The sequence below is a fragment of the Panthera pardus genome, unplaced genomic scaffold (genome assembly GCF_024362965.1).
Source record: "Panthera pardus isolate Hobbes unplaced genomic scaffold, ASM2436296v1 HiC_scaffold_11, whole genome shotgun sequence".
Lineage (NCBI taxonomy): Eukaryota > Metazoa > Chordata > Mammalia > Carnivora > Felidae > Panthera > Panthera pardus.
In genome coordinates, this window is record NW_026526666.1 from 74,493,324 (window position 1) to 74,521,032 (window position 27,709).

Consider the following 27,709-nt stretch of genomic DNA (forward strand, 5'->3'; position numbering starts at 1 on the left):
GCCCTGCTTGCCTGGCTCATGGTTTTTCTGGAAGGCTGTGGAATGTCAGAGCTGGAGGGACACTTGGTATCCCAAGTGTCTCTTTTACTATAGAGCAATCAGGCCCAGAGGAGGCAGGTGGCCAGGCCACAGTCACACAGCCTGGGACTCCCGTGGCCCCTGGCTTCCAGGCCTGGCAACTAGATACCTCACCATGTGGTCTGGGGTCTGTGTTTCCCAGGGCTGCCGTAAACACCTCCCACTGCATAGGCAGCATAGGCAGCTGAAAACAACAGAAGTCTGTTCTTTCACGATTCTGGAGGCCGGAAGTCTGAAGTCTAGGTATTGGCACGGTTGGTTCCTTCTGGAGGCTCTGAGGGAGAGTCCGTTCCATGCCTCTCTCCCAGCTTCCGTGGCCGCGAGCGATCCTTGACACGCCTCAGTTTGTGGCCACATCACTGGGATCTCTATTTCCGCCTTCCTGCTGCCTTCTCCGTAGATTCCCTACCGCCCCCCTTCTCTTCTAAGGACACCTGTCATGGGATTTGGGGCCTACTCTATCAAAGATGATCTCGCCTCTAGATCCTTAATTGAATGTATCTGCAATGACCCTTTTTTCCAAATGAAGGTCACACTCACAGGTTGTGGGAACTAGGGCGTGGGCTTCACTTGGAGGGCCATCATCCGACTCCCTACAGAGTAAGACCTGGAATCAGATCACGACCCAGCTACTTATTGCCTGTGTGACCTTGGGCAAATTACACAACCTCTCTGGGCCTGCATTTGCCAACTGTGACGTGGAGAGTGGTTGTGGGGATTACATGAGATCGTATATACAGGAAGGCTAATGGAGCCTTCAACACTCTTCTCCGAGCAGGCCTTGCATGGGGTGCTGGGGATACCAGGGAGAAAAGACAGGCATGGGTCCCTACCTTTTGCATTGCATACTGATTCGCTGAGTGACAGTGAGGGGCCATGGTTGGATACAACAGTGAATAAAACAGTCCCACTCTCGAAGAGCTTACATTCTAGCATGTCATTGTGTGTACATTACATCCTGATGATGGCACTAACGACCCAATTGCAGTGGCCATAATTGCTGTGGTGGGAGAGAACAAAAGCTCTAGTCCAACTGGGTCGCAGTCATCCTAGAGACCTTTCCCGGAAAACACCTAAGGGTCAACCGAGGAAGGGGAAGCCATGAGAAGGAGCAGCCCAGAAATTCAGCACTAAGAACCCAAGAACCAATGAGGGGGTCACTGCTGACTTAGGGAAAGGCTGGCCTAGCACAGTGTCTGGTGCATAGCAGGGTGGGAGGCGGGGACAGCAGATCCAGATGCCCTCCCAGGGGAGAGCGGGGCAGTAGCTGGAAGGGGCACGGGGCCCAGGGAAGAAAAGAGTTGAGTGCTGGGGTGGGGGCTGGGGTGGGGCAGCGTTGATGGAAAGGAGATGGTGAGAATCAAGCCGCCGCCATCCCACCATCCCGTTATGACCCACGGGAAGAGATGCAAAGGAAGTCAGCGTGTCTGCAGGGTGAGAGGAAGTTGAGAGCATCCCCGCAGAGGCAGTTTCTCTGTGAAATGGAGTGAGGCCACCTGAAGATTACAGACTGGAGAAGGTGTGAAGGACCTCTGAAGGGAGCAGGAAAAAGCCGCCCAGAGGAACCAGGTACTGAGGGCCGGGTGCTCAACCGCAGCACTCAGCAGCCACGGCGGGCGCGGGCAGCCAGGTCGATGCATCGGGGTGGGGGTTCTGCCCAGCCAGGGGACGAAAGGACAGCGGGGTACGGGAGGTGAGAATATCAGCAAATGAAGAGGTGATTTATGCCATCAACTTCGCGGGCTGGGAAGCAAACAGGGGTGGCCGATACAGAGAGAGGCCAGTGGTCAAGTGACTGGGGATTTGGATGAAAACAGAAAAGGCTGGGAGTTATCTTAGCTCATTATTTCAGAGGCGAGCCAGTTGTGGCTAAAGATGGTCGACCTCCGGCATGACTGCAGAGGTGCCGTGAAAGAGAAGGCCGCTGCAGAGGAAGAGGCCAGGAGGTGAGTGGCCAGGGCATGGAGGTCATGTCTGATGACCGCAGCGCTTGGGTGGAGATCGGGGCTCTCAGCTAGGGAGTAGCAGTCAGGAGAGTGGCTGCCTGCCGCATGCACAAGCAATCCAGAAACCCAGGGGCTGACTCGGCAGAAGCTTATTTTTTCTTTCCCTTGGCAACTCGTTCGATGTGGGTGAGCAGGAGAATTCTACTCAGCCCTATCACTTCGATACCCAGACTGACAGAGGCTTCATCTTCGGGCTCCCGTGACCTCAGGCAGATGAGAAGAGCCCGGTGCTCCCTTGCACTGACAAATAAATGCTTCCAGCTGGAAACAAACCTCCCTCCACTCCCGTTTCACCAGCCAAAGCCAGTCACATGGCCAGGCTTAAGGAAAGAGACCAGGAGCACCTGTTAGCAGGCCTGATGACAACCACACAAAGTTAGGACTTCTTGAGATCGGAAGTGCCCAGGAAGGGAGCGGATGTCAATGATGGCGTGGGGGGGGGGGGGGCGGGGGAGGGCGGCTAGGGGGAGAGGTGGGGCAGAGCCTGATGACATTAGCCTCAAAAGTGCTGGGTTTTTCCGATGAGAACAATAAAGGTCTAGCAGAGGCCCCAGAGAGCGAAGACGGTATCTGGCCTTAGAATCGTGGGGTGTGGAAGGATGAGAAGCCCCCCCACCAAACAGCTGCTTGAGAGCAAGTCCTTGTGGGGAGCCTAGGTCTCAGTCTAGGCCAGTACGATAAGTCTGAAACAGCCCCAAAGAACTTTAGAAAAGCATAGTACATGCCAGGCCCAGGGCCCAGCATTTTACAAACCTGATTCGCAACAACCCAAGACGAAGAGGGTGACTGTCCTAATTTTTAGAGGAGAAAACAGAAGTTCCAAAGGACCCCCACCAGCCCAAAGTGCCCAGCTAGTCCGAAGCAGTATGAAGACTGACCCCAGTCTGACTTCAGAGCAGGTCCTCAGGGAACCCCGTGTTCCTCCCCTCTCTCCACCCTGGGTCTCGGACAACTCACCTCCTTCCGGCCAGGGAGCCGTGGGACAAGGCAGGCCCAGGCTGGGGCTCCTCCCCAGCAGCCGCCTGGCTTCTCAGCAGGGCCATCTGGTAGCCACGTGGGTTCCCCGTGCCTGAAGCCACAGGCCCAGGGATCGACCAGCAGGCGCCACAGTGTGGCTCCCCTTATGTGAGTGCGTGCAAGCTGCACGTGAATTCTCCGCAGGACCAGCCGCCTGCCCTCACCCACCTGCCACGGGGCCTGAGGTCCCCCCAGTCATTTACACTTGCCACAAGGCCTCCTGCGGCTGCTCTCTGGAGGTCATGGATGAGGCACACACCCCCATTTTCCACATGAAGAGCAGAGCCCCGAATCACACTCTAGCGAGTGACAGCACCACTGGGCTAGCTACACCTGACCCAAAGCCTCGGGAGGGCTTAGGCTGTGTCTGTGGCCATTGAGGCCTTAGCCACGCTTTGCCTGGCTCCACATCTAGGACTGGGTTGATCTTGCTCCCCCCCCAAGGCCTGGACCCTCTCTGGGCTCAGGACCTGGAGACTCCTGGGGCCAGGCCGCAGCAGCTTCAGAGGGCAGGCCAGCCTGAGACGAGCAAGCGTGGATACAGGAAGAAGAAAGGGTCAGGGGAAGAGAGAGGGCCGCTGAGAAAGCAGACTGGGGCCGGTTGCACGGGCTCATCACAGGGTCGGGGGCTTGTCGCCCCATCCCGTTTAAAGAGAAGGCAGACTGGGGCTCAGACAGACGCTGCTGCTTCCCAAGGTGATCGTGGTGAGTGGCAGAGCTGGGATAGAAAACCAGGCCCTTACATTCTGGAAGTGGTTGGCTTCCTATGGAAAGAGAATCTGCCTCTTTGCTACCAAGCAGCCCTCGAATCCGGGTCGGGTTCGGGGGACCCCAGCGTACGTATCCCCTGATCCCATCAAAACCTCAGCCACTTTAGGGAGACCTAAACTGACCCCTTTTATAGATGAGGAAACTGATGTCCAGAGCTGGGAAGAGCTTGGCCCAAGGCCAAGGCTGGAATTGCTGAGCCCTCAGCAGAGCCACCTGCACACCCTGCCCACTCCCTCCCCTACCCCAGGCCCAAGTTCACCTGCCTGGCTCTCCTGCCCGGCTCTGCCTTTTTAGGAAAGGAAAAGAGCAGCCCTGGTGGCAGGCAGGCGAGTGGGCAGGCGGCCATGCTAATCCACCGGCTCCCGGCAGCTCTGGTTACCGTGGTTTGGGGCCCCGGCAGCCCCAGCTGGGAGTGCCAGCCCAGCCAATGGGTGCCGCCAGCTGAGCTACCCTGCCAGAGCCATACAAGGCCTTGCTGCAGCCCAGTCGCAATCCAGCATAGGGCAACCCCAGTGCTGGCACCGGCCCCGCCCATGAGCCTCCCAGCCCAGCACGTCCTCGGACTCTGCCTAATCCAGCCTGGGAGTAGGCAGGGCTGGGGTGCACGTGCACCGGGCCCAGGGCTCCCCAGGGTCAGGAAGGTGGCACCACTGGGGCAGAGGCCAGAATTGGGGCAGGGGCCTACTTGGCAGTAAGGAACCCAGCTGGGGTCAGGAGGAGGGAGCCCAGGCCTGGTCCAGGCTGAGCCGTCTCTCCACAAGATGCCCTTCTGTTCCCATTATCCCTTGGGCCTGACTGGCCACTCGTCCTGCCCTCTCTGGGAAGGGTGTGAGCAGAGTTAGCATCTGGTCCTTTCTGGGGTCTTCCCAGGGTCCAAACCCCAACTTACCTAATCCATCCTGAGTGTAAGGCATATGCACCTGTCAGAACTAGGGCTGTCCACTGGTGTGTGCGTGCTGTGAGAATCACGCACATATATGGCCCCGTGTGGACCTTGTGTGGCTCATGGTCATTGCTATGGGTTCTGGGCCTGGAGAGTGGAAGCAGGCAGGGACAGGCGACCCCTCCCCAGCCAAGCTCATCCCATCTGTCAGCTCATGGTGCCTCCAACTCAATGCTCACAAGATCCCTGGGAAGCAGGAAGTTTGGGCCCCATTTGACAAGCAAGGAAACTGAGTCACGGGTTATTTCCCCAGGCCAGGGTGCCAGGATTCAATCCCAGAGCAGTCTGACTCGAGACCACCGGACCATGCACACTTCCTCCTCTGGGAAAGTCAGATCTTGGAGGGACGGAAGCTGCCACATGGACCGAAGTGTCTACGGAGGAATGAAACTGACAAGAAGGATCCTCTGTTCCTGTGGGGGGCAGGGCTTCCCCAGGCCCCTGCTGCACCACCATTGCCCAGAGCCACAGCCATGGCTGCCCACATGTTCCGAGGCCTGCACGGAGCTTGCCTGACCACCACTGACAATTGGATTCATCGTGGAAGCCACTGGGTCCGAGCATCCTTATGTGTCCTACGTGGGCCAAGCTGAGCTTGGAGCCAAGACTGCGGTACTCTCTGGGGCCACCCGGCAGGTGAGGGAAACGTGCCGGCACGGGGGGGTGGCGGGCCAGGCTGGCATTGGGCTCTGTTTGCTCACCCAAGAAAGGAGGAGATAAATATAGACACAGGATTACTCAGACACAGCCTGGGAAAACCGGCTCCACACCTTGACTTCAGCCCTGGACCAGTCTCACCTTTACACGCCTGCCCACTCCATGCCTGCTGCCAGCCCTGCCCTGCCTCCTCCCAGGACTCCCCACCTGGAAACTCTGGGACAGCCCTTCCTACCTGCTCTCTGGGGGAGGGCAGAAACCGAGACCCAGAGAGAGCGGGGCGCTTGTCCCAAGTCCCCCAGCAGGTCAAGAGCAGGCAAAGTTAGGACCACACCTGGCCTTAGAGGTCATCTTTCCAGGCTCAGGCACTGTGTCAGTCCAGACTCAGTTTCCCCATCTGTGAGATGGGGGGCCCAGCATACCCAGCCCTCCGTTGCCATGGGCCTGCATGTAGGATGGAGCTGGAGACCACCAAGCAGACAGGGGATGAGGCTGGGGTCTCATGCACGAGGAGATGCCGGCCTGAGTGGGATGCGTATGGCTTGGGCATTTGCACTCTGGGGCCAGACTGCACAGGCTCAAATCCCGGCTGCCCGTTTTTCAGCTGTGCGACTTCAGGCAAGTTACTTAACATATTCATGCCTCAGTTTCCCCATCTCTAAAACGAGAATAACAATAATAGTTATTCTCATATGTTATGGTATAGTATAAATATTACACATAATATGTATTTTATTCATATAGCATGACAATAATAGCCCATAATGGCACCAGCCTCCTAGAGTGTTAGGGAGGCTTAGATGAGTTACTACAGGCAAAGCACTTACACCAGGGCTTGGCACAGAACAACTGCTCCGTGCATGTTTATTAGGATTATCCAGCCGAGGCAGGTGGGGGCTGTGATACAGGGGCCCCGGGTGGGTAGCTCTGAGGCTCCCACCCGCCAAGGGCACAGGCTGGCCCTGGGCTGGACACTGTACAGGTCTCTGCTGTGCTACGGCCCCTGCGGCAGCTCCCCTCCCTCCCTGCCACCCGCAGCTTCTGGACTCAGGCAGACTTGGATTTGAACGCTGACTCCACCACTTACGGGTTGTGCGGACCTGGGCGAGTGAGTGGCCCCCTCCAAGGCTCAAATCCCACCTTATCCCTCCAGGGACTGGTCCGAGACTTACCTAGGGGAGTGTGTGGGAGACACGCGGCTCAGCCAGGCAGATGGGTTCTCCACACCTGATCGCATCCTAACCTCTTTCTCTTGCTTCCTCCAGCTGTCCCCGGTGGCTGCGCACTCAGCCTGGGAGAGGCCGTACCTAGCTGCATGACCCTCACACATGCAAAGACCCTCAGGTATGGGAAACACGCACCACCTCTGACACTGTGCATGAGCGCAGTTCGCTGCCCACCAGCCTGGGGGACCCCAAGGGATCCATAAGTTCCCCCCTGCACACACGGCCCCCCTGCACCCCTCATGCGTGCATGAATGTCCACACAGGTGTGTGTGCCCTCCCCCATGCATGTCTGCACACACAGACACGTCCATGCACACATGGGCACCCAGGGCACAGCCATGCCCACGTATGCCCACCCACGTATGGGCACAGAGAGGCAGGTGCCCGCAGGTGAGTCCCTGCACATCCTCACCGGCATGCACGCTCCCACTCGGGGGTGTCCCAGCCAGGCCCGGCCCTAAGGTGGCCGTCTTCACGGCAGAGGAATGCAGACAGTTGGGGATACTCTGCCAGCGGACGTGAGGGAGAGGCCCAGGGGAAACCACACGGGTAGGAATCTGGACAGGCATGCCAGGCTGAGGCGGGGCCCTCGGGTGCCAGGAATTGTGCTGAGGGGAGTGCACGTGCAGATACCGTTCACCTCCATCTCTCCCATCGCCCAGGCCCAGGGGTCTCACAGACCATCGTCCCCCACCCGGAGTGGCGACCAGGTTCTCCCTGCCCAGCCTGCCACACGGAGCCCCATCTCCCGCTGGGCTGCAGTGGCCAGTCTGAGCTGTGTGGGGCCACACCGGGTGCTCTTCCTCGTGGGGGAACCTCTGACCACAGAGATCTACAGGAAGAGTGCAGTCATTGACTCTGCTCAAGGGAGGTGATGGACACGATGCGGAAGTCATTAGAACCCCTTGTGTCCTGACCCAACAGCCACCGTGTGCTAATAAGGCGCTTGCATCTACCAACTCCCCGAATGCTCACAAAAGGGGCCCTATTCCCACTTACAGATGTGGAATCCAAGGTACAGATGTGCAGTGCCCTAGCCAGGTCCCTGAGCTGGCTGACTCGAGCCCAGCATCCAACCATGGTGTGTGTGTGTGTGTGTGTGTGTGTGTGTGTGTGTGTGTGTGTTGTGTGGTCTCTGCCACCCAGCACATTTCGCACAGCCGGTGGAGAGGTCTGCAGGTAAGGCCTAAGCACCGCAGGCAGCATGAAAAACGCTGTCCTAGACCCAGGGATCCCCGGCCCTACGGGGCACTGAGGCCTGCCAGGGCCCTTGCCACATCCACCTTCCCCAGGTTGTGGCTGTGCTACCCGTGGGTAGGACCACCAGGGTGGGGGTGGGGGGCGTGGCTGAGAGCCACCTTCAAGCTTCGGGCTCTTCTGCCAGGGCCCAGCATGGGGGACCAGCTGAGGCTTGGCAGGAGGCGTGTTGGTGTACCAGGAGAGGGCAGGCACTATCATGGAACGAGGCCTCTGCAACATGAGCCCAAGGGTGGGAGAGGTCAGCCCCTATCTCCGCCATAAAGAACATATGGCCTCAGAGGAACAGTAGCCAGTGAGTTCCAGAATAGACTGAGGAAGGGGAGGGAGGGGCTGGCCAGGACCCCAGTGAGGACCCACCCAATTGCGGAGTCCCTGACGCAAGAGCTGATGGCCACAGACCCCTGTGAGACATCCCCAAGCTAACTGGGTCCCCCAAGTTCCAGCCCCGGGGAGGGGACAAGGGGGTACTATGCCCTGGCGTCTAGAACCCTGAGGAGGAAGGAAGGGGGAAGGAGGAAGGGCTTGACCAAAATCCCATCCAGAGAACACTCGCTGGATTGGCCACCCTGCGTGCCCCCTGCAGGCTCTACCCACAGGCTCGGCTATTTCGTTCCTGGGGAAGTGAAAATGGGAAAATGACAGTGGAGTCAGGGGAGAACCCAGCAGGCAAGGGATGCGCCCAAGGCCACCCAGGGTAGGAAGGATTCTAACTCCAGCCACCACTGCTCCTTGCGAGGAGAGCCCAACGTGGAGCCACAGCAGCACCCAGGAGCCTGGGGTCTCCAGCCTGCCCCTCCAGCCCAGGAGGAGTGTCCACACCCTTCAAGAAGAAGGGGGCCCAGTCTCACCGCCCCGGACTCCCACCTGCTCTACCAGTGCTAGAGTATGGTGGTGGCAGATGACTCCGCCTCTCTGAGCCTCAGTTTCCACAAGCAGCAATGCCCACCACTCGGGGTTGTTGCGATCATTAGACGGTGTCACGTTTGGAAAGATCCAAGCATAGCCTGGCACACAAAAGGTCTCACCGTGGCCATCTGTAGTTTCCAAAGACTTCTCAAAGGTCCCTGCGCTCCTTTCCAAAGCACTCCTAGGCTTGGAGACATTACCCTAGGTGATGGAGACATTACCCAGCACAGGACTCTGGAGATGAGCAAGACAGCCCGTGTCACCCCACTTTTCAGCTTCCCAGACCCAGGCCCAGAGAGGAAAAAACACACAGCAAACTGGAGGCAGGGCTTGGAGGACTCATGCCCTGCTTCCTCTCCCAAGACAGCCTCAACGCGGAGAAGAGATCCTGGGCTGCCAGTAGCGTCCCCAGGGCAGCCTTGGGGTCTCGATGTGGCTCTGCGACCTCTCGGTATCACCCCGCTGGCCCTTCCAGGGCACAGGCCTTCCTCCTTCTGTGCAACCCTTCCCCCCACCCCCAGGTGCCGTTTCCCTGTGACCCACGCAGGGGGCCTAGGCTGCTGGGGACCACGTAGAGCCACAGCCCCAGAGGCTGCAGAGGGGACCTGGCCTCCGCGAGGTGTCCTGGAGTCCCGGAGGGGGAGCAGAGAGCCGGACCTGCCGCGGGGGGCGCATGTAGCGGCGCTGCCCTCGCGGTGATGTCAGACCTCGCCGCGCCCCGGTCCCAGCACGTTCGTCCGCAGAGCGGGGAACAAAGCGTCCTGCGCATTCCTGCGCGCTGACTCACCGCCGGCACGTAGCGCGCCGCCGCCGCTTTGCCCAAAATTGGTCGGGAGCGAGGGCGGGCCGAGCGCGTCTCGCTCCCCGCCCCGCGCTCCCAGCGGCCGCGCGGCGCTCGGTTCCCAGCCAAGGATTTCCCAAAACAGGCAAGAGAGGGAGCGACAGGGCGAACCCCCGGCGGTCCCCGCGATGGCCAGGAGGGTCAGGCAGGGGGCCACCGCGTGGGGTGTGGGAGGGTGAGCAGGGCGCAGGAGGCAGGCTGGGGTGAATCCTGGTCCCGCCCGAGGGCACTCTGCTTGTCATGGAGCCTCAGTTTCCCCATCTGCCAAATGGGGAGGCTCAGGGCACTGTTGTCAGCGCTCGGTGCGAGCTATCTCAACTAATTCTTACACCAACCCAGGGAGGAAGGTATATTATTTTCACCATTTTGCAAACAGGGAAACTGAGGCACGGGCACTGATGGCTTGAGGTCCCGTACTAGTGAGTGGCAGAGCTAGGTTTTGAATCCAGGTTGTAAGGTTCCGGAATCTGCGTGTATCCCCTGTAGGCTGAAATTATAGCGTAGCGCCTGGCCACACCGGGAGTATCGTCCCCGCCCCCCTAACCCTCCCTACCTCTTGGTGTTGCCTGCGACCAGGCCCCTCACTTGACTAAACCTCCAATCCCTCCCCTGTAATGTGGGTGCCTGCGGAAGGGCGCCCTCCAGGGGCTGTCCGGGAAATAACAAGTGAGGGTCCAAGTGTGGTAAAAGACCAGGCGGATTTGATTGAACAGGCTTTCCTCACGGGCACCCGGAGATCAGCTGGGCCAACACCGGAGTGCAGAGAGGAGCCAGACTAAGCCCGGGGACACCTGCCAGGCAGGGTCACACTGGGGCGGGCCTCCACAGGGCAGCCAGGAGGCTGGGGGCCACTGAGCCGCCGGGGCTCCTTGGGAAAATGAGGCAGTGGGAGGGTCCTTGCCATGGTCCCTCTGCCAGCCTGGCCTCTTTCCCCATTGCAGCCTGATTTCAGAGAAGGTGGAGCTCTGTGGAACTGTGGGGTGTCGGGGTCAGAGGCCTGCCCTGACTTTGCTCTCCCCAGGCTGTGGTGTCACCCAGCTGGGTGCTCATCAGAGAGCCAGGGATGACCCTGGAAGGAAATCCCTGCCCCCAGCCAGCACTGGTTTGGGTCCCACTGCATGGGCCTCCACAGCACAGATGTGAGCTGCCTCCACTTTCAGCTCAGGGAAAGGTCAGCTCCTGGCTAGACCTGCAAGGCCTGTGGTCTGGCCTCCAAGCTCCTCTCCTGTCACTGAGTCCCTCATACCGTGGCCTGCACCTCCTGAGACAAGCCATGCCTCTTCAGGCCTACCGGCCTGCACCCATGCCACTTCCTTTCCCGGGAATGCTTTTCCTCAGTCACAGCCTCATTCAAGTGTCGCTTCTCCTGCCCTGCAGGCAGAGGCAGGCACTCACCCCTCTGGGGTCCTGGGGCTCCATGTCTACCCTCCCTTTCGACGAGCACAGAGCCAGGCACAGAGCACCATGGTCCTTAGGCCTGGAGCCTTGATCACAGGTCCCCCAAGTTCCCAGGTCCCTATCCTAGGCAGGTATGGGGTCCCTTTCCCCAAATCGCAGTTGGGCCAGAGACCCAAAGACTCAGCTCAGGTCTGACACAGAACAGCCTCAGCACCCCTGCTATATGGTAGCAGAAGGCACAGCCCGAGGGCCTGAAGACCCATCTTTTGTGGTCCTGGCTGTGTGACCTTGGGCAGCTTATGCAGGCCCTGCCTGCTTCCTAAGCCTGTTTGGAAGATTGGATGAAGGAAAGCGGAGAGAATGCTTGGCACGGGGGCACATCTCCCCGCAGAGCTGTCATTATCACCAGGTCATTATTACGGACCTGCCTTATGCCTGAGGCTTGGGTGCCAAGGTTGGGCAGCAGGCGGACGATGAACTCAGCGGCAGCCCCAGCCCCTGGCTGACTCAGGCTGAGGAGGCACCGGCAAAAGTGGTGGCTTTATGGTCAGCCTGAGACAGCCAAGCTCTGGCCCGCCCCTCCCCACCCTAGGATTCACCCAAATCCGAGGCCATTCTGGGTTCCTTATCTGGGGAGATAAAGGCCCCCTCCCCCCGGATGATAGACCTATTCAGCTGGCTTCTGTGTGACCTTGGTACCCCTTACCCTCTCTGGACCAGCCTTGGGGAGTGCCGGTGGGGGTCAGGCTTCACAAAGCTCCCAGGCGTGTCTTCCACGCAGGCATGGTTGGGGGGAGAGGGGTCCCTTCATTGCCTCTGGGCCCCTGAGGGAGGGGTCCTACTCTTCGGCTCCTCATTATCTGGCCAAAGGTGGTGGTAGGAGATTCCAGAAACCCTGTGACATCATCCTTCTGAGAGCCTGGGGCTTATTTGACACATAGGGAACCTCAGGCACAGAGATCAGTAGGCCTTTACCCCAAGCCACACAGCCAATAGCCGGGACGCTGATGAGTGGGTCTGTCAGCACAGTCAGGCCGCATTTGTTCCAGCCCTCCATTCTCTGTGGGCTCCTGGCTGGGGGTGGCTGTCTCTGTCCCTCTCCACCCCCCAGGACATCCGTTTGGACAAGAATCAGCTTTGGAGGCCCTCACGTAAATCCAGAGGACACAGGAGGTAGGCAAAGCTCAGAGAGCTGGAATTGCTTGGCCCAGGTCACACAGCGAGAGAGAAGTGAGATTCTATCCTTTATACCCCTACTCTGTGCCCTGCACAGCTGCTTCCCCAATCTGTCAGGGTTTCAGGGCTCCTCAGGCAGCATGCAGGGAGACCCTCTGGTCTCACAGACACCCCCTGCCTATGGGTGGCCAAAGAGGGCGTGTGCCCATCCTGCCAGGGTGGGCCCACCAGGCCTGCCTGGGCCCGAGGCTCCTTGCCAGGCTCAGATGAAAGCGTGAGGTCATTGGCCATCCCAGCTCCCTGTCCCATCTCGCTGCTGTGACTCAGCCCTGCCATACCCAGACCTCCTCCTCCAGGGGACCCCAGCAATGGCCCGACCTGGTCTGGGCTGCCCCCACTCCCTGTCCGCCTGCTCAGGGCCTCCCACCCTGAGTCACCACTCACCTCACCACCCAGCACACGGCTCGTTGCATAAACAGCCTACTCCTCTCCTCCAAGCTCCCGGAGTTCCCGCTGCTAAAGGCCCAAGAGCCCGGCATGGAGGGCCTTTCCTACTGCCCTCAGACTCGGGCCCCGAGGTCGATCCCCAGGACCCTCAGGACCTGCTTTCAGGGGATTCTCTGGCCCTGACAGGAAAATCTAGAATCGAGGTTAAGAGCTCAGACCAAGGGCTCAGGCTGACCTGGGTTCAAATCCCAGCTCCTTCCTCATTAGAATGGGTGACCTTGGATAAGGTACCTCAGTTTCCCCATCTGAAAAAGGAGGTACTATTAATCAGCTGCATCCCATGCCAATTCTGTGTGGGATCACATACACCAGGACAGTCGGTTAAGCATCTGACTTCAGCTCAGGTCACGATCTTGTGGTTCATGAATTTGAATCCTGCACCAGGTGAGCTCGAGCCCCGCGTCGGGTGAGTGCTGCTTCTCTCTCTCTCTCTCCCTCTCTCCCTCTCTCTCTGTCTGCCCCTTGCTCACTTGTATCCTCTCTCTCAAAAAAAAAAAAAAAAAAAAAAATGCAGGCTGGGAGGCAGGCATATGTCGATTTAAACATTTAAACGGCTGTGTGACCTTGTGCAAGCCACTCCTTCACTGCTTTCAGCCTCATCTGTAAACTGGAAATAATAAAAAGAATCCCCCCTGCTGTGATGATAACATATATAAAGGTTCTGTGCATTATCTGACCCCTGGCACCGGATGTGGGTAAATGTTTACATGGGTAAAAGGTAGCGATGCTTAATTCTTAAAGGGCCAGGTGCTTAAGAAGCCCAGGATGGTTTCAGTGACTGATGGGGAGATGGAGAATTCATGGTCCCTGATGCTACCCCAGGGAAGCACTCCCCAGATACTGAGGCTCCCGAGTACCCTTTGCAGGCTGCTCACCATACTTCCCTAGGTGCATCCAGAAGGCTCTTTGAAGAGGTCTTTCTGGGCTGTGGCTGACCTCACACTGTATAGCCCCCGAGGTACCCACAGAGCACGGCATCTCGTGGAGGCCAAAGTTAATGCTCAGATAGAAGAAGGGGCTTGCCTGCAGCCACCCAGCTGAAAGCTCCATGCCCCTTCTTGGCCGCCTCCCTGGACCCCGGGACACCTCACCTCTTATGTCAGAAACAGCACTCAGGAGGAATCACAGAGCTCATCTGCCCAATGGAAGCTCTTGGGACCCTTGCTAGAAACCCAGTTTCCCAAACTCCTTTGGCAATGGAGTCCCACCTACTACCAATGTTTCCTTGGAACATACTATAGGAAACACTGGGCTGGGCCACATCAACCCATGAGCCTTTGTCTTTATCTTGTCCCATGATGCTCAAGAGGGTCCCCAAGTGGGGACCCAGGGAGCCTGGGCTGAGACCAGTGGAGGACAATGTTCCTGACTTCTCCATTTCCAATTCAACAAGGATCCACTGAGCAAGCATACGGTCTGGATGAGGGCACAGAGGCCGGGGAGGTCATATAGGTAAAGACAGAGGGAAGAGAAACCTCAGAGGCCATGGGGTCTGATAGACCTGAGTTTGAACCCCGACCATAACAGGCCAAGCTGTCCAACCCCTCAGAGTCCGAAGTCTCATTGGAAAATGAAAGCACTGACATACCTTAGAGGGTTATGTTGTAAGGTGAGAACAAGACTGAGACTCTGCTCTGAAATTAAGTGTGACCCATAATGGCTACCATAGCCACAATACCATGATTATACCCATTTTATAAATGGGAAGACCGGGAATCAAAGAAGGAGGAAAGGGCACATGTAATGAGAGGTGGGCCTCTGATACAAACCTAGCTCAGCCTGACAACCGAGTCAGAGCCTTTAGCCACAGCCAGCCCTTGGAGACACAGGATAAAGCCAGAAATGTGTAGCCTAGCATGGCTGTGAATGAGAACCACATGGGTGTTCAGAGGATGGTTAAATCTCATATCTTAGATTTGGGAAGGCTTCCTGGGGGAGGTAACATTTGTGATGGTCTGTAAGGATGGGCAGAATAAATCAGGTAAGAATGAAAGGATGCTAGAAGGCCCCAGCTTGCACGGAGGAAAGGAGCCAAGAAAATCTGTGGTGTATCCAGGGAATGACAAGCCGTGTGACCTGGTGGGCTAAAGCTTTGGGCACCCAGGTCATTGGTGGGATGAAGAAGGAAAGATAGTTCAGGGTCAAACCTCAAGTAGTCAGGACACCAGGGTGGGCATCTGGGCTTGGTGAATTGCTTCACCCTGACACCCGGCTGGGTCCTGGCTGCAGACAGACTTCCAGCTAAAGCCGGGTTTTCCTAGGCAGGCAGTTTTGGCCCAAATCTGAACACACTTCTTGTCTGGGGTGGCATTATTCGGTATGCCAAAGCAAATGTGAGTAGAGCAAGCCAGGGTGGCCAAGTGCTATTGGAGGGACAACGTGACACAGAGTAGTAGAGGGGCCACTCATGGGGGATCTGGCCCATGATATGCAGATAGCACAATTTCTAGTAAGACCTCTGACCGCCTCCCCCTACTCCCCACCCCCCCGCACACACACACCATTCCTTTCCAGGAGCATGTCTATACCAAGAGGTCCACATGCACCTTGCAGGCCAGAATGAAAAAGGGGATAGAGGCTGGCTAACAGAGCCCCCCTGTGTCAGGCAACAGGCCAAATCTTCCATTTGCTCTGCCATAAAGGCTCCCAGTAGCTGTGAGGTGGGATTTTTCTTCTTAAGACACCTTTGACGGACGTGGCCTCTGATGCTCAGGAAGGTTAAGCTGTGGTGTGCCCTAGGTCACATGGCCAGTGAGCAAGAGAACCGGCCTCAGACTGGCCGGCCCCTGTCCTGCCCTACTTCCATCCTGGCACGGTGCTGGACATTTGTCCATAGCGGGACGGTGGAGGGGGGAAGGGGACTCGGGCCTGAGTCACAGGGCTTTGAAGTTGACAGCTGGATCTGCCAAGCCACAGAGGTTCCAGAGGTGGGCTGGCTTCTGACTCACCCCCACACCCTGAGCCAGCCCCAGGCAGAGGCTTCAGCTCCTGACCACGCTCTTGCCTGCCGGGGCCCAGTTGTGCCTCTCCTGGGTCATTCATGGCTCAGGATTCCCAGGAGCCGGGCAGGAAGGCCAAGGCCTGTAGGCAATGAGGTATCCCAGGCACACCTCTGCTCAGGAATTTCGGCCTGGCATCACAAGGGGAACCCCAAGATTTGCCTGCCTTCTGGGCACCAAGCTACCCTGATGATAGAGGCACCAGGCACTTATTTTTAGCTGACATTTAATTCTAGAAGCGAGTACTGTACTTCTGGTGGCCTGACCTCCTGGAGGCTCACCCCTTCCCAGAGGGGAAAGGCGTCCCCCTGGTGGGGCACTGGGCGCGCCTTGGAAAACATGGGTTCTAGGCAACAGAGTGGGTGTGACTCTGAAAAACTACCAGCTGCATGTCTTGGCTAGTGGTGGCAGTGGGATGGAGGAGAAGGTTGGGGTGCAGGGGCCTAGCAGAAAGAAAGGAGTCCAGGCACTATGGGTTTCCAGATCCAGGGCTGGCGGGGTGACCTCGGGCAAGCTGTTCCCCTACCTACCTGGACCTTGGCTTTGTCAAGGGCCCTTCCCTCTTGAGATGGTTCTCTAATTTTTTTTTCTTAAATATTATCTTAGGTCTCCATGATTAGAACATGCTGAAGATGGAAGCAGAAAGGAGAAGAGGACTCGATAGCCCTCATCAGAAAGATGTCTGTGCGAGAACAAGCTTTGTCTGGTGGGACCGGGTCATCTGTTCCATTTCACTGAAGTGTTGGGGAGAAACCATGTGTCCAGGCCTGTGGTAAGCCCTGGGGTGGGGATTCCAGAGAAGACCATGTCTCAATGAGCTCATCGGCTCTCTCTCCCCAGGAAATAACCAAGTATCTCCAGGACAAGTGTGATGTGCTATTCAGAGCTTGTCAAGGTTTGACCCTTCTAATCTCTCTAACCACATCTGTCATTAAAGAGGTGGACACACGGGAGACTGGCTGTGTAGATGTATGGACAGAAGGGTCGGTGAAAGGTTAGATGATGGATGGATGGATGGATGGATGGATAGATGGATGGATAGATTGGATGGATGAGTAGATGAAGGGACATTGGATATGCATGGTATAGGTTGTTGGTCCCATAGCAAAAAAGGATAAGGGGGAAAGTTCCAACCTTACCTCTTATTCACTGTGTGACCCCGAGTAAGTCACTTGCTTATCTATAAAGTGAGAATCTGGAAAGATCTCATGTATAAAGTGAGAATTATGACCCTCACCTGCCTCCCAGGTCTATTGTGGGTATCTGGTGAAATAAGAATGGACTGTCCATGTCTGTCTGACAGCTGTGACGAGGCCCCAGTGACAGACCTTGTAGGCATGGGCTATATGTTGTTTTTACTATGGGGGTGAGGCCCCCCCATAGACACAGGTGGGAGGCTACTTCTACTCTGGGGGTTCCCACTCTCCCAGTCTGCACAGGGCTCTGCCTTCCCAGGGAGGCTGACCTCCGAAGAAAAGGTGCTACAGGAAAGTTCCCTATGGTCCTGGGAGCCCGGAAAGCACGTGGAGGGCACACAGGGTCCAGAGTGAAGGCTCTGAAGTTACACAGACCCATTTGGTAACCTTGGCTCTGCCACTTTCTAGCTGTCTGACATTAGGCAAGTCCTGAGCCTCAGTTTCCTCATTCACAAAATAGGGACTAATTGCGGTACCCACCTCTTAGGTATGGTGTGACAGTTAATGGAGATAATGCATGTAAATCAGCTAGCGCGGATTTACTTGGAATTCACTAAATACTCAGCAAGTGTGTGTTTACCCCACACCCCTAAAAGGCTAAGTGGGGAATGGGGCCCTTAGCACTTTGGAGGTAACTCAGAAACTTTGAGTCCAGAGATTTTCATCCTGGATGCTGAGTCCCTGAGTTGGTTTTCTCATTTCACAAAGTTCGTCAGGACTCACAGGGCCTCTTGACGAGGGTGCCTTGACTGAACAATAACTGCTTTCGGCTGAAATTCCAGCAGGTTCCGCGGGCCTCGCTGACCCTGTCCTGATTACCCCTAGATTAATAACAAACGCGGCACATGAGTTATTCCTTTAAAAGTAGGGTTTATGTGGGAGATATAAATCTCTCCAAATGGGCTGAGGCAGAGGGAGGAGGAGATCGAGGAAGGGGGTGTCCTCCCAGGGAAGCCGTGGACACCAGGCGAGCTGGTCCTGCAAGGCCGAGACTGCCCTTGCAGAGACCCAGCATGGGGACGATGGTGTGGGTTGTGGCCAGCCCTGCTGGCTCGGGGTGCACTGTGGCCCATGGCAGGTGGCCCAGACCACCCACCAGAAAGAGGCCCCGAGGCTGAGTGGCCCCAGGCCTGAATGGGGGCAGCCCTGCCCTGCAGCCTTGGGGGCAAATCATGATGGGAATGTCTGAACCTCCTCAGTCCCTAGATCCCCAACCCGGGCTGGCTCCAGAGCCAAACCCTCCCCAACCCCTCATCCCCTGCAGGCTCCAGACATCTCCCCCTGGCCAGCCCCATCTTCCCAGCGGCTCGCTCTGCTAAACTGCCTGCACGGTGTGTGCCTGCAAACGAGACGCTGTGTCTCTTCCACCGGGGGCCGTAGACAGAACTTCCTGAAACCTGGTGGGGCCAGGGTGGTGGCCACAGGGAAGCAACTGGTTTTCTGGAGGGGAGGGACCAGGGGGTCTCACGCTGGTGGCAAGAGGTGACAGGGCTATCTGGGGAGCTCTAAACTCTGGTCAGGTTGGTTCTGAATGCCATAGGCTGTCAGAGCTGAGAGCACCCCTCTCAGAAGGCAGAAACACTTCCCAGGGAAGCCAAGGAAGGGGCAGGACTTGCCCAAGGCCACACGGGATGCGTAGCAGAGCTGGGAAGAAGTTTGTTGTTCCTGCAAACGCACCAGGCACCTGCTGCAGCCTGTGGCCTCCCTGTTGGACAACATCGCCAGACATTTAATCCTCACCCCTGTGCATCCTCTATCCCACACGGTGGCCTCAGCAGCTGGACAGCCGAAGATATTTGCTCTTAGTCCAGAGGGTCTAGAGGGGGCTTTGGGGGGGGCATTGAGGGTGCACGGGAAGGTGGCCTAGCTCTAGCCCAGGCCCCCGGCCCTCCTGCCACTGGGTCCTTCCTAGCAGCCCTTCCCAAACAGACCCAGGGGCTCAACTTGGACCCCTGGCAGCTTCACAGGTGTACTGGAAAGACTGGGGCTGGAAGAGTAGCCACGAGAACATGTCCGGCCCCTTCACTGTCTTGAGCAAGTCGCTGCTCCTCTTGGACCTCAATTATCTCATCCAGCAAATGGGAGTGGACACTGGAGAGGATTTCTAGAGGGCAGTTTCTGGCACAGCATCTCACCCAGAAATACGCCTCAACTTCTCTCTTCCGCCAACCTGCCCTCCCCACAAATCTCTCCTTGGATTGGGCCAGGACCAAGCATGAGTGGAGCAAATTATTTTGTGCACAAAATGATTCCCTCCAAATCCTGACCGGGGTGGGGGGGGGGGGGGGGACCTTCAGTGAATCCCTGTCCCCAGACCTGCAGCTTTACCAGGCAGGGAACGGGGCCAGATCGGGTTGGGGCAGTGCAGCAGCAGCTGACCAGAGCAGGGGGGCTGGGGACCATGCAGCCAGGCCAGCTGGGAGGGGCAGAGGTGATGGTCAGGGCCAGGCTAGAGAGCTATGGGGCTGGGGCCGGGGTTATTTTTAACTCAGCTTAATTTTCTCTACCTGGAAACCAACTCTTGCCGGTGGGGTAGCGCTGTTCCGGGAACGCTTTCACCCCCTAGGATCTGAGCTCGCTCAGGTTCCGGGCCTGCCCTCTCCATTTCACAGGAGCCCTGTTTGCCCAGCTCAGGGCAGGAGAGGAACTGGAGCCAGGCACAGCTCCCTGCACTGACCCCACGAGGCCCAGGCGGTGGCCCCTGCCCTGTCGTCTTCCTCCTTTCACACCAGAGACGGATCCTGTCTCCTGGTCCGTTTAATTCTTCTATTATGTTTCCCAGACTCAGAGCCTCTGGTTCCCTATTGTCCTGAGCAGCACTTTGCGTTTGTGTAAAGATTAGACGCAGTGGAACCTTCACTCTCCTTCCAAATGGTCTTTCTCTTTTACTTTCTCAAATCCGAGTTCTTTCTCTCGCGCTAGGCTCTGCTTCCTTGTCCTCCCTCTCTCCCTACCTGTCTTTATCTGATTCCCTGTTTGTTTTCCTCACCACCCAGACCCCCTCCTGCTCCCTGCTGACCTGCTTGTTCTCCTTTCTTCTCTTCATGGTTCAGTAGTTTGAATTCTCTATCCACCCCCTGCCCCCACCCGAACCCTGCTTGATTTCGTATTTATATTCTCTCGGAGGCTAATAGAAATGACTAGGAGTATTGCTCACCTCATTCCAGAAATACTCTTCTAAATTCTTAGAGAGGCACCTTGCGGGGGAGGGCAGTGAGCACTGCGTGGGGAGTCTCTGTTTTTTGCTGGAGAGACCGGGAGACCAAGATCTGAGACCTGAGTCTCTGTGCCAGCGCTGTGCAGACTGGACCAGGCAGGGCTCTTCTCTGAGCCTTCATTTCGGCTCGGACAGTAGAGGAGCTGATCCCGGATGGTCACAGCCGCCTCCCAGGGCCACAATGGAGAGGAGTTGAAAAGGCTCTGAGCACGCAGTAGGTGCTCAGAAATGTTTATTCCTGCTTGCATTGCAACCTGACCCAGCCTGGGGGAAGGAAGGTAACTCCGACGGCTATCTCCGTCCTCAGGTCCCGTCCCTCTGCACCAGGATGGCACAGGCACACGCAGACACACGTACGTGCTCTGGTCTTGCCCTAGGAAGAAGCCAGCTCACCTGTTCCTCTGCGGTCATCTATTGCCCCCTTCGTAGACATCTAACGACAAAACCGCTGCTGAACACAGGAACTAAAACTTGAGCAGCCTGGGTTCCTGGGGACCTAAATTTCTGCGGGTTCAAAGCCAGGCATGTATTCATTCACTCCCCCCTCCCTCAGAGAGCACTCGCTCAGAGGGCTCCTACTGTGTACCAGGCAGGCTCCCGGGCCCCGCGCATTCTCTGGAGTTCTGGACCTCAAGATTGCTGGAGAGATAAGCCCAAAGTCATGAGTCAGGCAGGCTGGAGAGTAAGGCTCTGGGAGTTCCGAGAAATGAGAAGGCTTTTCCTGTTGTGCCTGGAGACAGGGTCCCTGGAAGACATTGCAGGAGGTGGACTCTGAGCCAGGCCGGGCCAGGAACAGAGGACGACTGCCAGTTCCACCAGCTGCTTAGCTCAGCACCGGCGCATCCCCACTCTGTCTCCAGCAAGACCTGGCTTCTGAGAAGCAGAATGCTCGCCCCCGGGGCACACCCCTGATTGCCTAGCCTTTTTTTTTTTAATGTTTATTGATTTATTTTTGAAAGAGAGAGTGTGAGCAGAGGGTCAGAGAGAAGGGGACAGAGGATCCCAAGCAGGCTCTGCGCTGACAGCAGCGAGCCTGACGCGGGGCTCGAACTCACAAAGTGTAAGATCATGACCTGAGCCACCCCGACGCCCCTGCCTTGCCTTTTGTGAAGAGAGTACCCACCGAGGTGAACCAAGCACCCTGCCATGTCCAAAGTTGAAGACCTTTCAAGGAGTGCTTTATATATGGGCCCACAGGGGCAATAGGTCCTGAAAAGGAGCCAGAACTCCCATCCCCAGGCCCTGGGAGGAGGGATGGGGAAGGAGGGAAGAGGGGCACTTCCTGGGTGAGGTAAGGATGAGACAGCTCTAGGCTGGTCAGAGGCCAGGGGTGGGTTGTGTCCTTCACTGAGGAAAGCAGGCCCAGAGACGGCTCTGACTTGCCCAAGGCCACACAGCCTTGAGTACCCCCTTTCCCCTCCCACACAATAGAAAGGGCATCCTCAGCCTTGTTGGCAGTAAGCAGGCAGGACAGCAGGGTGCCTTCCAAGGAGAGAGAGGGTTCTGCTCATGGGCCTCCCCTCCCCAACTCTTAGCTCTGGGCAAGACCCATGGGACAGCCACACAGAGAGTGAGGAAGGGGACTCGGAGCACTTTGGGGATAACTTGAGGAAGCCCAGCAGGACTGGGAGAGGTCCCTGGGGGCCGCAGGGGCGCTTCGGTACTCCAGGAGGTGCTCCAGGCACAGAGGGAGGAGCGGGGCCTTCCCTCCCGCCTCCGCCCTCCCCTGCCCCCCTCCCCTCCAACCGCGGAGGCCGGGGCGGGCCAGGCGCCTGGGGAGGAGGCGGTGTCCCTGGCTCTCCTGTGCGGCAGGGCAGGGCTGGTCGGGCAGAGGCGGGGCTGTGCCTGGTGTTATAAGAAGCAGCCAGGGCACTGAGGCAATGAGCTATCGGCTCTGCCTGGCAGCAAGACGCTGGCAACAGGCACGCTCCCTGCTCTGGTCCAGCCTGTGCGCTCCACCGCCACTATGGTCGCCATGCCCACCGCCTGGTGCTCCATCGCCCTGGCCCTGCTCCTGGCCCTGCATGAAGGTGAGCTGCCCTAGCCTCACCTGCGGCGGCAGCGCCCCCCGCCCCCACCCTGGGTCTGCTTGCAGGTGTCTCCTGCCCCGGGGCACCGTACCCGCAAGCCAGCTGGGGGGCATCCAGGGGTGGGGGCCCCGCAGCAGTGGCCGCTTCAAGAGGCTCTGCAAGTCAAGAGGTGCTGCAGGCACAGGACAGCCACCAGCCCTTCCCACCAGGACTGCTGGGGCTTCCCCTGGCTGGCCTGGAGCTCCTAAGCAACGAGAATGCCAACTTCCTCAATTATGCAAGAGGAGGAGCCCGGCGGGTCCCCCTATCCCGCTGTGCCGGGCACCCCGACCCACCTGTCCACCTCTGTCCCCCTCCTGTGCGTGCAGGCAAGGGCCAGGTGGCTGCTGCTCCGGACCAACCAGCACCCTCACACCGCGCCCGAGCCTCCCACCTGCGGCCTCGACGTTGCTCCTGCAGCTCCTGGCTCGACAAGGAATGTGTCTACTTCTGCCACCTGGACATCATCTGGGTGAACACTCCCGGGTGAGCTACCGCGGGGATCCAGGCGGGGCCGCTAGACGCGGGGCAGGGGATGGGGAACCTCTGGCACAGTGCAGCTCTCCCTGGGCCTCCAGACGGGATCACTGAGCTAATAATATTAATAGTTTCTGGTTATCGTTCCAACGCCCACGTGGGGAATGCCTAAGTAATCCAGGGCTGGCTCCTGAGAATTCTCACGGCAGCCCGGTAGGAAAGTATTGGCTCCATTCTCCAGATCAGGGTACCGAGGCTCAGAGAGGTTGGGTGCCTTCCCCGGGATTACACAGGAGGAAGTACATGGTAGACAGAGGCTCCATCCCAGGCCCATGGATGCCATGCTGCCTCTGCATGACCTTCCAAGAATAATACGAGTAATGACAGTGCCCGTGTCTCGGCTGTGCCAGGCCCTATGCCGAGCACTGCTCGTATGTTATCAGCTCCTGAATCCCTCATCCTCCCCGTGAAGCAGGTAGTGCTGTTGTCCCCAGTGACAAGACGAGAAACCTGCCCTGTGTCACCTGGCAGAGCTGGGGTGGGAGCCTAGTGCTGTCTGTTCTGTCTGCACCCGCACTGCCTCCGGGCCACTGCATACTTCAAGTTGAAGTTTCTGTGTGTGTGTGTGTGTGTGTGTGTGTGTGTTTTTCCCTTCCCCAAATTGCAAAAGGCAAGAGAAGCCCTGCACGTAAGCGTGTGTGGAGCTAATCCGCATCCAAACACTTGCTCAGGGCGGGAACCCTGCCAGTCCCTGCGTGCCGGGTCCACCTGGAGTCATTACAACCCCAACCGCATCGTCTAAAATTAGCTCTGGCACCTGAAGGTGCTGGTCCAACCGGCCACAGGGCCCCTGCCCTGCCCCCAGCCCGCCTTGGCCAGACTTTCAATCTGAAACCGACCCCACCTGATCTCACACACGCACATGCACCCACAAGCACATGCACACACACACCGTTTTTAGGTCAAAGCGCTCAGACACATTTATCACCCCTCCAGGCAGGTGGTGGCCAGGTGAGGGCAGCTTAGCCTGTGTGTTTACTGCTGTCAGATGGTATTTTCTCCTCTCCTCCGGGGGGACTAGCAAGGCTCCATCCTTCAGCTCGAGCCCCTAGCCGTGAGAGGGGTCGGGCTGGGGGGATGCCCCACTTCCCAACTTAGGGAGAGAGCACGGTTCCACCCCATCCTCCCCATGCTGGCAGTCTTACTGAGCAGCGCCAGAGGCGGGGAGCAAGCAGAGGCCCAGAAAGGGGAGGGACGTTGTCCGGGACCACCTGGCACCCGGGCAGAAGAATGCACTGAGGCTTCCCGAGGTCAGGGGCTGGCAGCCTTCTGCTTCCAGCCCGGTGGCACGGGTGGCCATGCCAGGATGCACCGCGGACGGCCTCTGCTTGCCAGTGGCCGTAGTTTATCTCATCCTCTGTCCCTCTCCCTCTCTCCTCCTCTCTCTCCACCCTACACCACTACCTTGCTGGCTGCCCGCCCACAGACAGACAGCTCCTTACGGCCTGGGAAATCCGCCAAGACGCCGGCGCCGCTCCCTGCCAAAGCGCTGTGAGTGCTCCAGTGGCAGGGACCCCGCCTGTGCCACCTTCTGCCATCGAAGGCCCAAGTAAGTGCACACCCAGGCTGCAGAGGCCAGGGTGGCTGCTAGCCTGGACCTGGAGAGCAGGGTGTCTGGAAGATCAGCAGGAGAGCAGAGTGGCTAACAATGGTGGGGGGGAGGGGGGAGGTCCTGGGGGCCCATAGGCTGCCCTGGGCCCATGGGGCATGTCCCTTTCTGTGGGGAACCAGTCACCCCAAGTCCCTCCTAGTCCCCAGCTCCGGGGTCTTCTGAGAGCTCCCACCCTCACTCGGGGGCAGGAGGGATTCTTCTCAGGTTTTAGCTAAAGCAGTCCAGGCCCAGAGAAGGGAGGGGACTTGTCTCATCGGGCCACACAGCTAGTCAGAAGGAGAGCTGGGCTTTCAGCCTTAGTCTGCCTGACCAAGTCCACGGGGCTTTGGATTTGGGACGGAGCCTCGGAGGGCTTTGGAGTTTCCGCGGAGAAGTGACATCTGGAGTCGGGAGGCCCTGGCACCATCCCAAGGTTGTCGCGGAATTGCTGAGGAAGGGGCGGGCGGGGGTGCTCTGCCACACCTCTTCGCTCTCCGCACCTCAGTTTTCCCATCTGTTAAAGAGGTGGGGGACTTTGTCCCCTCCCTCGTCCCCTCGGAGCATTTGGGGAAAGCAGAAAGTGGCTGCCCCGTCTCGAACCTCCCATCCCCGCGATGGTTTATGAGAAACTCCTCCTCTGAGACTCAAACCGGGGCTCCACCCCTGCCTCAGTTTCCCCTACAAAAGGCCGTGCTCAGCTGCAGGTGGCTGGATTCTGGGAAGGTCGGCACCCAGCTGCCTCTTTCTGAGGCTAAGAACGTATTCCCGGTAGCTCAGTTTTCTCAGTCCCCACCCCGCCTGGGAAGGGAAGGAGGCCAGGTGCACAATGGATCTGCTGGGGCGGGGGGAGGGTGCTGGGCCTACAGCCAGGTGTTCTCAGGGCCCTGGACAGCCCCTCACTCGGGCCCTAACGCTGTTCCTTCAGGCCTGAAGCCGTGGTGGTCCCCGGCAGTGGACCCCCTCCAGACGTGTTCCAGGCTGGCAGGACACGGCCGTCGGCAGGAGAGCTCCTCCAGCAGCTGAGGTGAGCGGTGCCCCCACTGACTGAGCACCTCCTGTATGCCTTGCACATTTCCCTTGTTCTCCATATGAGGCACGACTGGGTCCTCACCGGGCAGCCGAGAGAACTGAGGCTCAGAGAAGTTAAGACATTTGCCCAAGGGCACAGCGGTCTGTGGCATCTGGCTGGTTCCAGAGCCTGTGACCTTGCCTGCTGTGCCCTTTGTTCCCACCAGGCCTAGCAGTGGACTTTCTCAGGCGAGTTGAGGGATTGTGACCGTGGAAGGCCCTCTACTGTTCATTCAGGTTGTGTCTCAAGGAAGCGTCTCCTACGTGCTGGGCCCAGAGTGGCCGACTACCCAGCCTGTCCCCTCCCTGCTGTCCCAGACGGGATCCCCTTCCTGGCCGCCTCCGCGTGGCTCAGCTCGAGGCCTGGCGCACAGGAGGTGCCCGCGAATGTTCGTCCAACCAAACTGACTTGAGAATAGAGACCCTGCATCTGGCTGTGTAGACAGGAGGCTAACGGAGCAGCTTCTGAGCCAGCTCTGTCCCCAACAAGGCTTTGTGACCTTGAGCTTGTCATTTCACTTTTCTGTGCTTCCGGCTCCCATTTTTGTTCCAGGGGCAGCAGTGCAATCCATCTCTAGGGAATCGTTGTGAGGGTAGATGAATCGACATATGTGGGGCGCCTCGAGCAGGGCCTGGCACCCCAGGGGAGCTTTTGCAGGTGTCAACCATTCCGACCTCTGTCCCTGAGGCTCCTCGGAGCTGGCCGGTGCTGGGGCCCAGCTCAGCCCCTCAGGGGCTCCCATCTTGGTGGAGAGGAGGAAATGTAGGAGAAAGGGCAGGATGGTGGGTTGGGGAAGACGCAGCATAGGCTTCGGAAGTATCTTTGGATGAAAAGAAAATCAAGGTTTAGACTCTGCAAGAGCATATGGCACCTCCTGTGGGCAAACAGCTCGCTTTGCCAGCCTACACTCATCCTCACACTGGCTCAGGCCTATTTTCATTTTACAGACCAAGAAAGGGGCTCGGAGAGGTTGACACACCTGCCTGAGCTCCCAGAGCTGGGACCTGAAGCCAGCCTCCTAGCTCCCGGTCTGGGACACTTTGAGCCAGGACAAGACCGCTTGGGGGATGCCAGAGTCCTTCCCAGGGCCTCATCCTGGTTCAAAGGGAAGCTAGGACCCGTATTTGTCTGGGTTGAACTACCCTGAGCTGGACCTTGAAGAATGGGAATTTCAGTAGGTGGAATGTGGGTGGAGGGAAGGTAAACAGCCTAGAAGGAGCGACATGAGCAAAGGTGTGGACATGGGAAGGCAGGTCACAGGAGATACACTGGTCTCGGCCCTCTGGTCCTTCCAGCAGTATTTGATGTTGGACGTCAGCTTTGTCAAAGTCCTCGTGGGCAGGGAAGCTTCTAGGCCTGATCTGGCCTGTCCTTGATGCGCAGACTTTGTTTTCAGGGTCAGCTGTGGCTGACCTCTGACCCCAGAGCAGCTATGATTAAAGGGGCCCGTTCCTACTACTGCTGTCTCTTGCAGGGAGCTCTTGGGCAGTCCATATCTCCTGAGATGCTAAATTGACCCTTCTTGATTCCAGGGACATTTCTGCAGCCAAGAGCCACTTTGCTAGGCGACAACAGGTGGCAGTGAGGGAACTGAGGCCTACACACTCCAGGCGGAGGAAGAGATAGCACCGGTGGCCAAGGAATGCTGGGAAGGAGCCTGTGTGGAGCCAGGAGGAGAGGGGCAGCCCAGAGCTGGGGACTCCACCTGCTGGGATGGCACACGCTTTGGCCTCCTCGTGCAAGTGAGGGAACTTCCTTCCAGGCAGCTCATGCCCTCACACGGCCCGGGGAAAGCCTTCAGCCACGTCCCCCCGCCGGCCCCAGCCCCACCACGCCGCTGGAAGGAACCGCATGAGGAATGTGCTAACCTGGAGGCCACGTCCCGAGAGGTTTCCTGCCTGTTGGCTACAAGCCAGAATCGATGCGCAGCGGTGGACCCTAGACCCAAGCCAGCCCTGGAGGCTGGACGGGTCCACCTAAGGGCTGGCGTCCTGGGTGGCCCCTGTCTGACCCCTCCAGCTCTGCCTCCCCAGAGTCCTGACACCCTCATACCCTCGGGACACTCCTGGGGAGAACGGCCTGTTCTGCTTCACCTGCCTGTATATAACTTATTTGCTCTAAGAACTTTGAGAATTCCACTTATTTATTTTAATGTATTTTTTTAGACTCAGTTATTTACCTGCGAACTTGTGTTTGTAATAAACCATGAAACGGTACCCTGGTGTTTTGTCTTGGCTGAAGCAGA

At 57.9% G+C, this 27,709-nt stretch overlaps 1 protein-coding gene across 1 annotated transcript; it reads left to right on the forward strand.

Moving 5' to 3' along the window:
• Positions 1 to 22,042: 22,042 nt before the first annotated feature.
• Positions 22,043 to 27,680, forward strand: EDN2 (endothelin 2). Its single transcript, XM_019429174.2, has 5 exons — positions 22,043 to 22,228; positions 22,597 to 22,753; positions 24,231 to 24,353; positions 25,321 to 25,419; positions 26,997 to 27,680. Exons 1-5 carry the CDS (start codon positions 22,165 to 22,167, stop codon positions 27,088 to 27,090), a joined length of 537 nt encoding a protein of 178 aa, XP_019284719.1. The 5' UTR covers positions 22,043 to 22,164; the 3' UTR covers positions 27,091 to 27,680.
• Positions 27,681 to 27,709: the final 29 nt, after the last annotated feature.

Coding starts and splice junctions, on each gene's coding strand:
- EDN2 (XM_019429174.2), top strand. CDS start 22,165: ATGGTCGCCATGCCCACCGCCTGGTGCTCCATCGCCCTGGCCCTGCTC. Junction 24,354..25,320: donor TTCTGCCATCGAAGGCCCAA/GTAAGTGCACAC, acceptor CTGTTCCTTCAG/GCCTGAAGCCGTGGTGGTCC. Junction 25,420..26,996: donor GAGCTCCTCCAGCAGCTGAG/GTGAGCGGTGCC, acceptor TCTTGATTCCAG/GGACATTTCTGCAGCCAAGA.